We start from the raw sequence: 14,059 nt of genomic DNA, 5'->3' as shown, positions 1-14,059 counted from the left end.
GCTCAGAAACCCTGCTGTTAACTCTCAAGAATGGTCTATTTTTTTTTACCAGACTCTCTGTGAAGTAGATAGGGAAGTTGTCATTGCTCAGAAGCATAGCATAAAAATGGCTATAGTTTATTTTAACAATGTTTAGTCAAATTCTGTTAATACTTAATGTGTTTCAAAAGGTAAATTCATATTGAATTTTCAATGTTGTACATCATTTTATGTGGAATGGTGTACAATAGAATGGGATTGTGTATCATCTCTAAGGAGGATTTTCCTGATTATGTGTGTTTTGATTTATTATTAAGTTGGTTTATATAAGATGATAAAGGATGTTTAGATTGTGTCTACCTTTGTCCTAACAAGGGAACACATTGAAAATATGTGATTTTTATAATTATTTTAATTTTAAACATACCTGTCTGCCTAAAAGGGACCACAATATGTGACTTTTAAGATATTTAATATGATTTAAATGTAAAACAATTCTAGACATTTTCTAATTTAAGATGTTGCTTTTCTTTCTTATGTATTTCTTCAGTTCGTTACATGTTATTTTAATATGAGTTGTGTGTATATTAAACTGATTGACACTGATTGTGACTCAAGTATGATGTCTTTTTTTTGTTTTAGTCAGAAAACAACAGGATCATGAATGATTTGTGTTGGACGTGAAATAAATAATTTCTTTGAATTTAAACGCTTTGGAAAAAAGCGTCATCTAAATGGCATATATTATATTAGTTGAGTGTCCCTTAATACCAGCCCTCAGTGTCAACCCCTTTGTTTGATGAGTTTCAAATAGTTTTTCTGCTATTGAAAAGGTGGTCTCCTCCAATACCATCAACAAACACGTTAAAAAATACCATGGCCCAGGCCCTTGTGGCCATGGAGAGAAAGGATAGGGCATTGAGGTCTATTCCGACATCAACATACATTGTCACCTAATGTCAATGAGCAGCATTGCAAACTTTGGACACTACATTGTAGATTGCTCTAGTCTAGACCCATGGTTACTCTCTGTGTCTTGTTATGTTTATGTTTACATTTACATTACATTTATGGCATTTAGCAGACGCCATTATCCAAAGTGACTTACAACAAATACATTTGTTTCAGTAAATGAATCATCTATCCATCAGTCATCATAAGAAAAAGTAATCTATGGTAGGACCAGGGGCTATTGGCAGTCACAATGCTAGAAGAAGGAAGAATGATTATTATTTATTTATTTTGTTGTTAGAGGTCTTTAGGAGGGACAGTTAAGATGCAGTACATAACCCTTCTTCTCTCCAGGTTGACTGTAATTAAACGTGTTGCTTGCCTTCTAACACATCATGTTGTATTTTGAATCTAACATCCTTACGTTATAAGTAGTCACAGTATTATATCTGTCATAGTCCAGGCTATGAGATGGGGCTCTGGTGAATCCCTCCCTGACACACACACACACACACACACACACACACACACACACACGTCACACACACACGTCACACGCACACGTGTGCGTAAACACGTCACGCACGTGTCACACACACACACACACACACACACACACACACACTAAGATTCAGATTGGCTCTAGTGCACTGGGTCCATTAAACACAAACCCTTATACACTGGAACCTCACAGAGGCGGGCTGAAGAGAACCTAACCAACCAGAGGAGGTATCGAGAAGGAAGAAGCATCATCATTGGCTTGCTGTGTGTTGGTTTGCATAGTGATATCTCCATCCTCTCCTTGATTGGTGCCCACTGGTGTGGAGATGCTGAGTTTTGTAGCCATGCATTACAAACTGCAAGTGGTGTAGTAGTGATAGCAGATTGGGGGGTGATGTAGTTTTGGCTCTTAGAGGTAGAAATAGAGTCACACCAGGGGTTAAGAGGATGCCTCAGAGCAGATCAGGTGATATCTCAACCTTTCACTCCCTCAGGCCCTTGAGGTTCTCATCAAAACCCAGGACCCATTGATTGTCAGCCCACAGTAGATTAACCCGTTTGAAGTTAATTTTGTAGGGACCTTCAAATCAGCAGTGACAGTGTTCTTCCCCCAGCAATGTGAGACATTTTTAGATTTTAGACAGTACAATTTCTACCCTATATGGTCACAAACGGATCCCTGGTGCCCTGAGTATGAGTGCATGAGGATGATAATGCATAATGTATAATAATGTATATGATGATAATTATATATACTACACTATATTGGACTGATGTTGTACAGTCCATGTAATGTAATGGACTGTCATGTGTACATTAAACCAGAGATTCCATTGAAATCACTGTATCCTGAAGAATTTGAAATTGGGTCTGATGAACTGCACTTAAACAGACTTTGTACTACCTACAGTATCTCACCAGGAGTCGACTCTACACCGACTTACAGCATGAACATAACAGCAAGGAACTGATAATGATTTGACTATTGGCCCATTACGCCTGTAATGTTTTGCAAAGTAATATTCTATCTGTGAAAGTTCATGTGTGTGTATGCGTGTACATTAATTGATCTTGACATTAAATGTTTTGCCTCATTTCGAGGGCTGATGATCTGAAAGGGACACAGAGAGATTCTGTGTTACTGTAAGACACTGAACAAAGGAGAATCTTTTCATAATGATGTTCTCATACGATGCTGTTCATTCCTGTCTCTATGTGTGTGAATATGCACACCCCCACTCACTCACACTTACACACACACACACTCAACCCTCACTCCCTCAAACAAACACACACACACACACACGTGTGTGTCTCTGCCATGCACATTCCGGGCACATGGCAACAGGAGCTAAAAATAGCCCCAGCAGCCCGGCATCACGGCAGAATCACAGCTTCCTCTTGCTAATGTAGAATCCCTCTCTCCCTCCCTTTCTCTTCCTGCTAACGTAGGTTCCCTCTCTCCCTCCCTTTCTCCCCCTTCTTTCTGCTAATGTAAGATCCCTCTCTCCCTCCCTTTCTCTCCCTTCTTCCTGCTAACATAGGATCCCTCTCTCCCTTTCTCTCCCTTTCTCTCCCTTCTTCCTGCTAACATAGTATCCATCTCTCCCTCCCTTTCTGTCCCTTCTTCCTGCTAAGATAGAATCCCTCCATCATGCAACTGCCCGACTACTTCCTCTCTCCCCTCCGACCTCCTCTTTGTCCTTCCTGCACTCCCTTCCCTCCTGCCCTTACTCTCCTCCTCTCTCCCCTCCCCCCATTTGTGAGCATGCTTAGTGCTGTTTCTTTTTGGGTCGCTTGGTTAGCCAAGCTGATTGCTTGTAGCAGCAGCAGAATTATTGAGTCAGCTTATTTGATAAATAGAGAATGGTATTCTGTTGCTCTCTAGAACAAATGACTCCATTTGCACTCACCTTCAGTGGTCAGAGGCACCATCATAGTATGGTTTCTTTACATTACATACCGAAACAGGAGGTGTATTCAGAATGCTTGAAACATTGAAACGTGAGCAGTATTGAATTTAACATTATTTTACAGAACTTCAAAACATGAAGATCAAAACATTTTGCAATGTTAGTCATTCTAAATGCACCCCAGTTCATCAGGTTACCAACTCAGCTCTGATTAGCTGTTTGGCCATGTAAGCTTGCCCACCGTGAGCGAGACTGAACCAGACTCCTCCTCCTCTGCCTGTAAATCAAACTAGTCATGAGTCCACGGATGTGTGCATGTCATGACTGTAGTGTGAATGACGATACTACCATTCTATAACTGCTAACTACAAAGGATAACAGCAGGGTGTTCACTCCAATCTTGGATGATACGGTCCCTGCACACACACACCAGTCACGGTGGGGTGGTTTTGATCTTAGCGTGATGGCTGCAGGCTGCTGGGAGCATGTGGAATAATCCCAGCTTGATTTGGCAAAAAGCCCAGTGTGGTATTACATGGCTCAAAGCCCACACTACTTCCATTGCACGCGCACGCACGTGCACGCACGCACGCACACGCACACACACACACACACACATACACACACACACACACACACACACACACACACACACAGAAATCAAGTCAAATCAAATCAAAGTTTATTTATCATACACACACACATCCCGTGCTTACAAAGAGGGGGAAGGGGGTTGAGGTCAGCCAGACTGTCTGTGAGGGTGGAGGCAGGGGAAGGAGAGGTCAGTCAGGACAGGGAAACACTTCCTGCTGGCTGCTCAGGTATTAGTAGGTGAGGTGCTTACATGAAGTGTTATGTGTGCTCAGAATGAGGTTACCCAGTTCCCAAGAAAAGATAAAGCAGACATTCAGTGAGTGTACAATGTACAATCCCCCAATCCTTACAATGGCTGATAGTTCTGTAGGTCTATGTCCTTGGAGATTAAATATGACCAGTCAAATATATAAATATATCACATCAGAAACCCTAATGGGATTTGGGCACCAGTTAAAAAACCCACAAATATAGGATCTTAACCTCCTCCAATCCTTATCATGAATTGACTGTAAATCAATGTGTCTATGGGGCCACTTCTTCCTCTGCACCCTCTTCAGTTGAAGAAGATGCAGAGGAAGCTCAAGGAGAAGCTGAAGGAGAGCAGGGACACCTACAGGCGGAAGATGGAGGACAGCCTGCAGGACAACAATACAAGAGAGGTGTGGAGCAGTGTGAGAAAGATCACCGGCTACAAGCAGGCTAATGACCCGCAAGTGGCTGGAGATCTGGACAGGGCCAACGAGTTGAACCAGTTCTTCAACAGGTTTGAATCGGGGGCTCATTGTCTCCCTCCCCCCAGCTCCACCAATGACTCTCCACTCCGTCCTCCTTCTCCTTCTCCTCCCCCCAGTTCCTCTGGCCCTGCTCAGCTACCGGACCAGCCCCCCCTCCCGTCCCCCTGCCCTGTCTGGACCTATTCACACCTCTCACCTACCCCTTTGTCCCATCCAGTACCCTCTCCCTTCCCTCTCCCTCTCCAGCCCCTTTGACTCCATTCACACCTCCCCTCCATTCCCCTCCTCCTACAGCCCCACCATTTCCTCACTTCACAACTCTTCAGCGCCCTCCATTATTCTGCCCCCCGACACCACTGTCACAGCCAACGACCCCCCCACCACCCCCCGCTCCAGTGTCTTCATCAGTACGGCTCAGGTGAAGAGAGAGCTGGGGAAACTCCACACCAGGAAGGCTTCGGGCCCTGATGGTGTGAGCCTGAGGGTGCTCAAAGTCTGCGCAGACCAGCTGTGTGGAGTACTCCAGTATCTCTTTAACCTGAGCCTCAGTCTGCAAAAGGTCCCATCAATATGGAAAACTATACTATAGACCGGTAGCCATGACATCACACATCATGAAGAATAGGGAAAGATTGGTGATAGCACACATGAGGCCCCTGATGAAGACTTCCTTAGACCCCCTGCAGTTTGCCTACCAGGCAGACATTGGTGTGGATGATGCTATCATCTACCTGCTACATAGGGCACTCCCATTTAGATAAGGCTGGCAGCACTGTGAGGGTCATGTTCTTTGACTTCTCCAGTGCATTTAACACCATACAGCCCTTACTACTACTAAGTGTACTACTACTAAGCTGCTGAGGATGCAGGTGGACTCCCCCATTGTTTCCTGGATTACAAACTACCTGACCAACAGGCCACAGTTTGTACGGCTGCAGGGATGTGTGTTGGATTGGGTGGTGAGCAGCACTGGTGCCACCCCAGGGGACAGTTCTGGTTCCCTTCCTCTTCACCCTCAATACCTCGGACTTCAGACTCAACACAGATACTTGCCATCTGCAGAAGTTCTTGGACGATTCTGCTGTTGTGGGATGTGTCAGTGGAGGCCAGGAGACAGAGTACAAAGGACTGGTGAACAGTTTTGTTGAGTGGTGTGAACAGAACCACCTGCTATTCAATATCAGCAAGACAAAGGAGATGGTGGTGGACTTTAGGAGGACTAGGGTCCCCCTGTCTCCTGTTTCCATCCAGGGAGAGGACGTGGAGGTGGTCCAGAGCTACAAGTACCTGGGGGTGCACCTGGACAATAAACTGGACTGGACTAGTCACACAGATGTCCTGTACAAGAGGGGCAAGAGCCGGCTTTATTTCCTGAGGAGGCTCAGGTCCTTCGGCGTATGCAGGACTCTGCTGAACTTGTTCTACCAGTCAGTGGTGGCCAGTGCAGTGCTGTATGCGGTGGTATGCTGGGGGGGCAGCATCAAGGAAGGTGACACCAAGAGGCTGAACAAGCTTATTAGGAAAGCTGGTTCTGTCCTCGATGTCACCCTGTACACTGTGGAGGAGGTGGCCAATAGGAGGATGAGGACCAAACTCCTGGCCATCATGGACAATCCCTCCCATCCCCTACATGACACTGTGGCAGAGCAGAGAAGCTCCTTTAGCAACAGACTACTACAACCACGTTGCACTAAGGAGCGCTATAGGAGATATTTTCTGCCTGCCGCAATAAGACTGTACAACTCCTCCTCCGGCTGGCTCGATCGGGGTGATCTAAGTCAGGCTGGGGGATGTTAAATCATACTGGACTGTTGTTACTGTATATAATGTTTCAGATGTCTATTTTATTCTATTCTTTATTTTGTTGTTGTTGTTTGGTTGTCATGTGAGTTGCTGTAATGCCTTAATTTCCCCTTGGGCATCAATAAAGTATGTATCTATCTTTAGACTACTAAGTTCTCAGCTCTGAGAAACAGGAAGCCAAACTTCACCAGAATTAATACTATTGTCTCTTCCTCTGTGTGACGCCTGAACTTCCTGTCAACAGCACAGTCCCCCGTCCCACCGTTTTTCATTCCTGCTTTTCCTCCCTATCTCCATTACAGTAATGTTAACTCACAACACAAAAGCAGGTGACAACACTGATTCTGTGCCAGATGGTTGTGTCATGGAGGTCCCAGCCCAAGAGTAGCAGACATGTTTCATTAAGGGAGAATAGCCTACTTGTACGTACATCCACATGTACAGTAAGCACAGGAACTGGGTAAAAACAAAACAAAGACAAGAAAGTTCATATCCACGCGACTAGATCTGATTGGACAGTTACAGAGAAATGGACCCGTTGTACTACAAGGAGCTACTCAGTAGTAGAAGCAGAAAACGATCATCTTATAAGGGAAAGTGTTTTTCAAAAGAGTGATCCACACACGTCCTAGTAGTTTTTTAGGCATCTCACTTACCATCGTTTCCAAACTCCTCGATCTATAATGTGGTCATGTCAAATCATGCCACTAGCATAAAAGTGGGACACACACAGGATTGGATGGTGGAGTTGTGTTCTTGTGAACTCCTCCCCTCGTCTCTCTGTGAGTCAACCCTCAATCCCACCCCTCCCCCCACAGATACACAAACACAATCACAGGCCAGAATTGTGAGTAATAAGAAACCCACTGGGCCAGTTAACCAACTGGGTCAGCTCTCCTGCATACTGCCTCTCTCTCATATACAGTACACTGTTTGACAGAGGATATGGGGTGAGGGAGGAGGGAGGAAGAGGAATGGGAGGAAAAGGAGGAATAAAAAGAGGGGAGTATAAGGAAGAGTGTGATAGGACAAGAAGCAACAGAAGTACTGGCAGCAGCTGTGTGTTTGTGTGTGTGTCTGTGAGAGAGAGAGAGAGAGAGAGAGAGAGAGAGAGAGAGAGAGAGAGATGGTGTGTGTGCTGTGTCACGCTTTCACTTGGCTCTCAGGCCCTCTTCAAACCCTGCCTCTTCTGATTAGGCTCTATCTCTCTCCCTGCTTGCCTAGACCCACACACACACGCACACACACTGACTCATCAACACACACGTACAGGCAACAAGCAACACTATCCAATATTGCAATTTCACATGCAGATCAGTTGACCACACTGAACCTTCAACCTCCTGTGTGTGTGTGTGTGTGTGTGTGTGTGTGTATGTGCGTGGTGTGTGCAAGTGTGTGTCAGCAACTGAGCTGTGCTGTCCCTGTCCAGCCAGGCTCAATGTCTCAGGGTGTGCTACTGCCTGTCTGTAATTGGGTTTGTATGCCGTGTGAGCAGGCTTTAGCACAATCAAACCCTTGTTTGAGTTTCAGTGTCAGTGTGTGTGTCTCCGGGCACTAAGAATCTAATGGCACAGCTGACTCCTAGGTCAGGAATGTCAATCTGTCCATGCCTCCCACATTAAAATAGCCAGCCTGCCCAGTCAGCACACACACACACGGCTGCCCTAACAGCTGCCCTTACTCCAGATTTACAGACAGAGAGGGGATCGAGAGGAGCTGAGTGAAGGAGGAAGAGAGAGAAGAGAGCAACCTGATAGGCCCGGAGAACAGAGGAAGAGACCACTGTCGGGGGAGGAGGGAGTCGAGTTACCTCCAAATCTTCCTGCTGCTTCATATATAATTCTTACACTATCGTCTCCCCTCTATTGCTCAATTCCATGTCCACTTTACACCCTAAGTACATGTATAGATCAAGGAGAATTCAGTGGGTATAAGGAATATGGCAAAAACGTCATCATACCTCAATGTGAGATTGAGCATAATGAACGGATTGTGCTGTGTAAGTAAGTGTTGAAGTGAGGCTGTTTTCATCAGAAAATACGTCCTTTATTGACTCAAGAGAAGAGACGGTCTTGGTATGGTGGAACAGCAGAGCACATGTCTGAGACAGCTGCCATATCACACCCAACAGGGCGTGAGTGGGGGCACAATAGCAACCCCCCATACACACAGTCATGGGGTGAAGAGTGGAGAGAAAGGACATCATGCTAAAGTTACTGTGAACAACTAAGAATGTTATTTTCCTTAAAGTGCAACAGTGGCAAAAATTTCAAATCTATATGACTGATAGCAACTGGTTTACCATATTACCTCAGAATCGTTTCTATGTGAACACACTGACTAGTGTTGGAGCTCTGTAGAACTGTGAATGTCCCACGTAGAGTGCACCGTTTTTAGACTATAAAACTTTATAAACAAAACTAAATCTGACAAACGACCTGGTGGCAATGCAGTTAAATAAGAACATGGAATAAATTCAACAAAAGGCAGGTTCAAGCTTGGAGCAGGAATGCTCATTTTATAAATACCTCTTTAAGGAGCACTTGGAAGAATGAAGTGCTCATCTGTTAAAGTTAAGAACAGTAACTTAAGTGAAATATTGAGTCCATTAAGAGTGTTAGGGAAGATACACTGGAAGCTGGTTGTGTTTGAGTGAGGGAAGGGGAAGAACAGTGTTTCTCAAGTATGCAGTCACAATATATTGCATTTATATTTTTTTTTAATCACAGAGGTGTTATTCTTTCACTCTGGGAGAAAAACCAACAAATGAAAGAGAAAATTAACCCCAAAAAAACAAACATCATCCTGGACAATTCTGTTGAATCCCAGCTATGTTTCATGAAATAAGCCTGTTACATAATTCTGGAATTCATATACATTTCCTTTCTTTTAAGTATTTAAAAATATCTTATGCTGGTTTGTTCAGTATTTTCTCTCTTATAAGTATAATCTTCTTTCAATATAGTTCTCTTTTGAAATAAAAAAGAAACCATCCATCCATGTGTTTCTGTCCAGAGGCGTTTTATGTTGCCAGCGGTGTGCCAGTCTGTGGCCTGTGCGCTGACAAGAGAGAGACAGAGATCTTTGCTGGTCTGACTGTTGCTGAAGGACTGATGGTTCTTGACAGGCAGGGTCTGGGGAGCTTCTCTGTATTTGATCCAGTGATCACTTTCATTCTCCAGATTGTTATACTCCAGATGTGTATGTCTCTGTGGTAGGTGTCCCATCCATGTGTCGACCCTGGTAGGGTGACACACAGGATAAGTGTCCTCCCTCTCTGATTGGTTAACAGGACTGCCACTCAGACACCGGTGCCACAAGGGGAACACATTGCTCTGCTCCACACTGACTAGATCTTTACAGATGTGGCGATTTGATAACTCAGAAAAAAAAAATATCCAAGGAAACAGACTTTGTAAATATTGCTAGGCATTTTTATGTAAAAAAAACAAAAAAACATGATTCACCATGATTAGGCCTATTTGATTGAGGGTGACATGATACTGCTAGCTAACTAAGTTAGCACAAGGCTCCAATTTAGTTTCCAAAAGGCCCTTGGACAGGCCTACTGATAGTTGTCTCATGAACTTTCAGTAACATTTCTATTTCATCATCTGTTAGGGGCTTGTTATGGCACAGCCCATGTTATCCAGCTCTCCATCAGTTAACACACCAAATATAAACCTCAACAAAATGACAGCAGCATTCTATACATTCCTTTCTGAACACTTTTACAAACTTGTAAAGATCCCCCACACACTGCCCACAAAGGAGAGACCTGGACAAGAACAGGAATACAATGGATGCTGGTTCTCTCCTTACACGGAGCAATGGAAATATCCAAATTAATCAGGTCAAGGTACACTCCTTAATCTTTAAATATATACCTATATTTTAAAGGAAACATTTTTATAAAGACTTCTTACTGTTATGCAAACCAAATTGCTGGTTTTGGGGGACAAATATTATTTTTTTACAAAACATAATTAATTCTCTTTTAAACCCTCTTGAAATGTGTCGTTTACACACAGCCCATAACTTTTACCAGGTTCTCTGCTTTTTTTTTTTGTTACTCACCCCCCACCCCTCAAACAAAAACTCCAGGTTTAATACATAGTTCCCTGTCAAATGTACTTTTACGCCACGATATTTTTAGTATTAAAGTTCGATTCATCATGCACTTAAATCTGTCATTTCTGCATTTTGCGACATATCCTATTTGAAGATCTCATTGTGTGAACTGAACTCTCAGCTGTTTGAACTAATCAGTCGTCATCCACTTCCTCTCCCTCTGACTCCTCTCTCCTCTCGTACATTTTATCCCGTTGTCTCTCCTGGATCTCTTTCATCTCCTCGGCGTAGCGGGAGAAAGCCCCTCCGAACTTCCCCCAGGCTTTGAATGGGATGGTGATAGAGTTCCTGTAGCTAGGCTTGACCTCGCTGACTCGCAGGAACACTCCGTATTTGTTGGACCCGACGTCGAAAAAGAACCGTTTAGAGTCCACCATTATGGATGTGCCCTCGGGAAGCTCTCCGTAGCCACCGGCCGCGGTTCCGCCGGACAACTCCTCGTCGTCTCCACCGTAATCATCTATAAGCTTGGCAAGGGCGTCTCTAAACTCTATTAAGCCTTGAGCCGGAAGGGCTATGGTCTGGCCGGCCTGCATGCCGCCACCAGGGCCCCCTACACCAAATCCGGGCCCGCGGTTGACGGTCTGTCGGATCCGCAGAAACCTCCCCCGCTGGTTCTCCTTTAGATCGAGGTAGTATTTACGGTTCTCCCGGACCAAGAATTCGCTCTTCAGGGCCCGCCTGGGCCCGCCATCCTCACCTACGGAAGACTGGGCGATTTGCTCCGGGCTGCTAGGCCCGAGTTGGGCGTAGTGCTCTATGAAATCCCCCAGGTAGTCACGAAACTCCGCCGCGACTGACATGGAAAGGGTCAGGCGACTTTTAGAGCCCCCGGCCCCGACCTCGGCAATTTTAATGAACCTGCCCTTGTTGTTTTGCTTGACGTCCAAGTAGAATCGCTTGTTCTGGATATCTAACCGCTTGGACGCCAGCTCCTGGGTCTCCTGCTCCCGCTGGAAGTGCTGGAAACCGCTCCCTCCTCCCCCTCCACTGCTGCCACCGCGTTCGCTCCCACTGTCACCATCCGCCATCTTCAGCACCTCCAGCCAGCTTCTCCCTCTTCGCTGCGTATCTCTCTCCGCGTGCACACCCCCTTCACGGTCACCGCGAAGGCCCACCTTGTGCGCGCCCCATTGGCCGTGTATCTGCCAATCACAAAATGTTCACACATTCCCCATTCTTTCATTGGTCACGTTTCATTGGCAATCACGCATCTCTTATTCCTCTCTAGTGTATTATTGGTTTAGCTTCAGATTCTGTTTACGTAAACCTCATGTTCCTCTTATCCTACTGGACACCGATTAATACTCAGTCATTCACGAACATATCATCGTCCAATCGGCTTGCATTATTGTTTCATTTTTACGATGAACATAATCTATTTGCTTGTATATAAATACATTGTAAATGATCATTTTCTGTGCAGTTGCTATGGCAAAACTATGCAGGCGTGAAATTCTAGACTGAGGCTACGGAATAAAAAACAGTAGCCTACATTTGAGTTGTTGTGCAGAAATGCAATAGGTCAGAAAGTTTTGCTGAAATATAGTAGGTCATGTTAAATACACGATTATTTTTCCTGTCCCCAGTTCTCGTCCAATACAATTCGTCAAACATTTCCCAGCACATTCTGTAGGCTACATGAGAACGGTGGAAGCTATGAATGTGAATATTGAGGCAACATACATGCCCATCCTGCCAATCAATCAGAAACATGTGGCATAGTCACAAATACCACAGTCCTTATAGGTTATCTGCATATACCAGAAAATCTCTTCGCCATGGGCATGCTTCAATCGACAGTCGAACTATTTAGTTTGCTTGCTTGTTTCACATTTTGTGACTTCATCAGACATAGTAATAGTCAATGCAAATTGTTTTATTGTTACATTTCTTCCCTTTTTATAATAAAATAATAATAAAATAAAAATAAGACAATAAAATTACCCTCCACAAGAAAGACTGGTCATATTGCACATAAAAAGCCTTAAAGCATAACAAGACACAACAAATATGAATCCAGTACATACATATGCTATACACAAACTCATATGACACAGTTAATAACAAAACAGAAATATTGTCAAAAATATGGTGCATTTATCAGAAATTATAATGAATTAGTCATCTTAGTGTAGGATTTCCATATTGAAACAACAACCTGGACTTACAGATACAATGTTGTAGATAACATTGAGTACTCCATGCATGGTCATGTGTGGTCCTCTGTGGCTCAGTTGGTAGAGCATGGTTAGGTTGTGGGTTTGATTCCCACTGGGACCATATATACTGAAATGTATGCACTCACTGCAATGTAAGTTGCTTTGGATAAAAGCATCAGCTAAATGGCATATATTATTAATATATATATGGTCAACAACACCTTACAAAGTTGTAGCATCATAACAGTTCCAAGTCTTCACTGAATCGAAAATAAATAAATCACAATAAATCACGGAAATAAATCACATCAAAGTGCTTGTCTAACCTCTTCGATTGTGAACCACTCAACTGCTCTGACAGAAATAAGTAGAGGGCCGCATTTCTCAATCCAGACAATTTCCCTCCACTTGCTCACTCCTGTAGCTTTAGAAGATCTGGACTGGGTATGTGTGATGTCTGTGAACAATAGGGCAGAGCAGAGCATGTGTGCCTCACAGGGAAGACATGGGCTTATCAGGAGAGGCCCTTGCTGTAGAGCCTTCAGTTTTAGTATTACAGTAATAAACATAAAAGTCATGAGAAATAAAGAATCAGGGCCTGTTCAATACAACTATCTGAAGTTGAACATTCTGTAATGTTGCCCCCTCCTCAATAAGCACCCAGTGACTGGCTGAACATTGAATCTGTGGTGCCTGGCTCAATGCTGTGTTAGCCCACTGAGCTAGAGCCTCATTCATGGTTCTGGGAGCTCTTCAGCTTTTCAGGTCTCACTTGTCGTACAGGCGTGGCTCTTCAAACCACTATCTCCACACTGGGCCCAGGGGTAGCAGATGAATGGTCAGATCCAGCCTGCTTTGTTTGCCTGTATTGTTTGGGGCGATGTGTCTTTCAGGGCCTCTTTGTGCTTTATAGACATGCAGGCATGGATTCAACTCCCAATCCCAAGATAACCCTTCGCTGCCCAAAACCTAATGCACTTGTGTTTGATTTGGAAATTGGACAGGTGAATTCAGGGGATCAGAGGCTTTATTTTAAATCACATTTCCATAATAAACTATTTGTATAACAAACATGGGTAGCCACCTATGCTTGAATGACCAGCATGTCATACTGCTGCATTCATTCAGAAATGCATTTTGGGACATGGAATATGAAGTACAATCCTCATCCAGTATGCAAGGAGACAATCAGTATGTAGGCCTAGTGAGCTAGAGAAAGAAATCATTAGAGAAGTTATATGTGGATTATCATTCATTCTGTCATATTTAAAAGTCAATGCAAATT

The 14,059-nt window shown here is 44.1% G+C and overlaps 1 protein-coding gene across 1 annotated transcript; it reads right to left on the bottom strand.

Annotated features, from left to right (window-relative positions):
* Positions 1 to 9,182: 9,182 nt before the first annotated feature.
* On the bottom strand, positions 9,183 to 11,693 carry purbb (purine-rich element binding protein Bb). The gene has a single exon (XM_083669687.1). The coding sequence runs from the start codon at positions 11,641 to 11,643 to the stop codon at positions 10,747 to 10,749; it is 897 nt and encodes a 298-aa protein (XP_083525813.1). The 5' UTR covers positions 11,644 to 11,693; the 3' UTR covers positions 9,183 to 10,746.
* Positions 11,694 to 14,059: the final 2,366 nt, after the last annotated feature.

Source organism: Argentina silus, assembly GCF_951799395.1.
Source record: "Argentina silus genome assembly, chromosome: 5".
NCBI classification, from domain to species: domain Eukaryota; kingdom Metazoa; phylum Chordata; class Actinopteri; order Argentiniformes; family Argentinidae; genus Argentina; species Argentina silus.
Note: the sequence above shows the minus strand (reverse complement) of the source record. Positions and strands in the feature narration are given on the sequence as shown.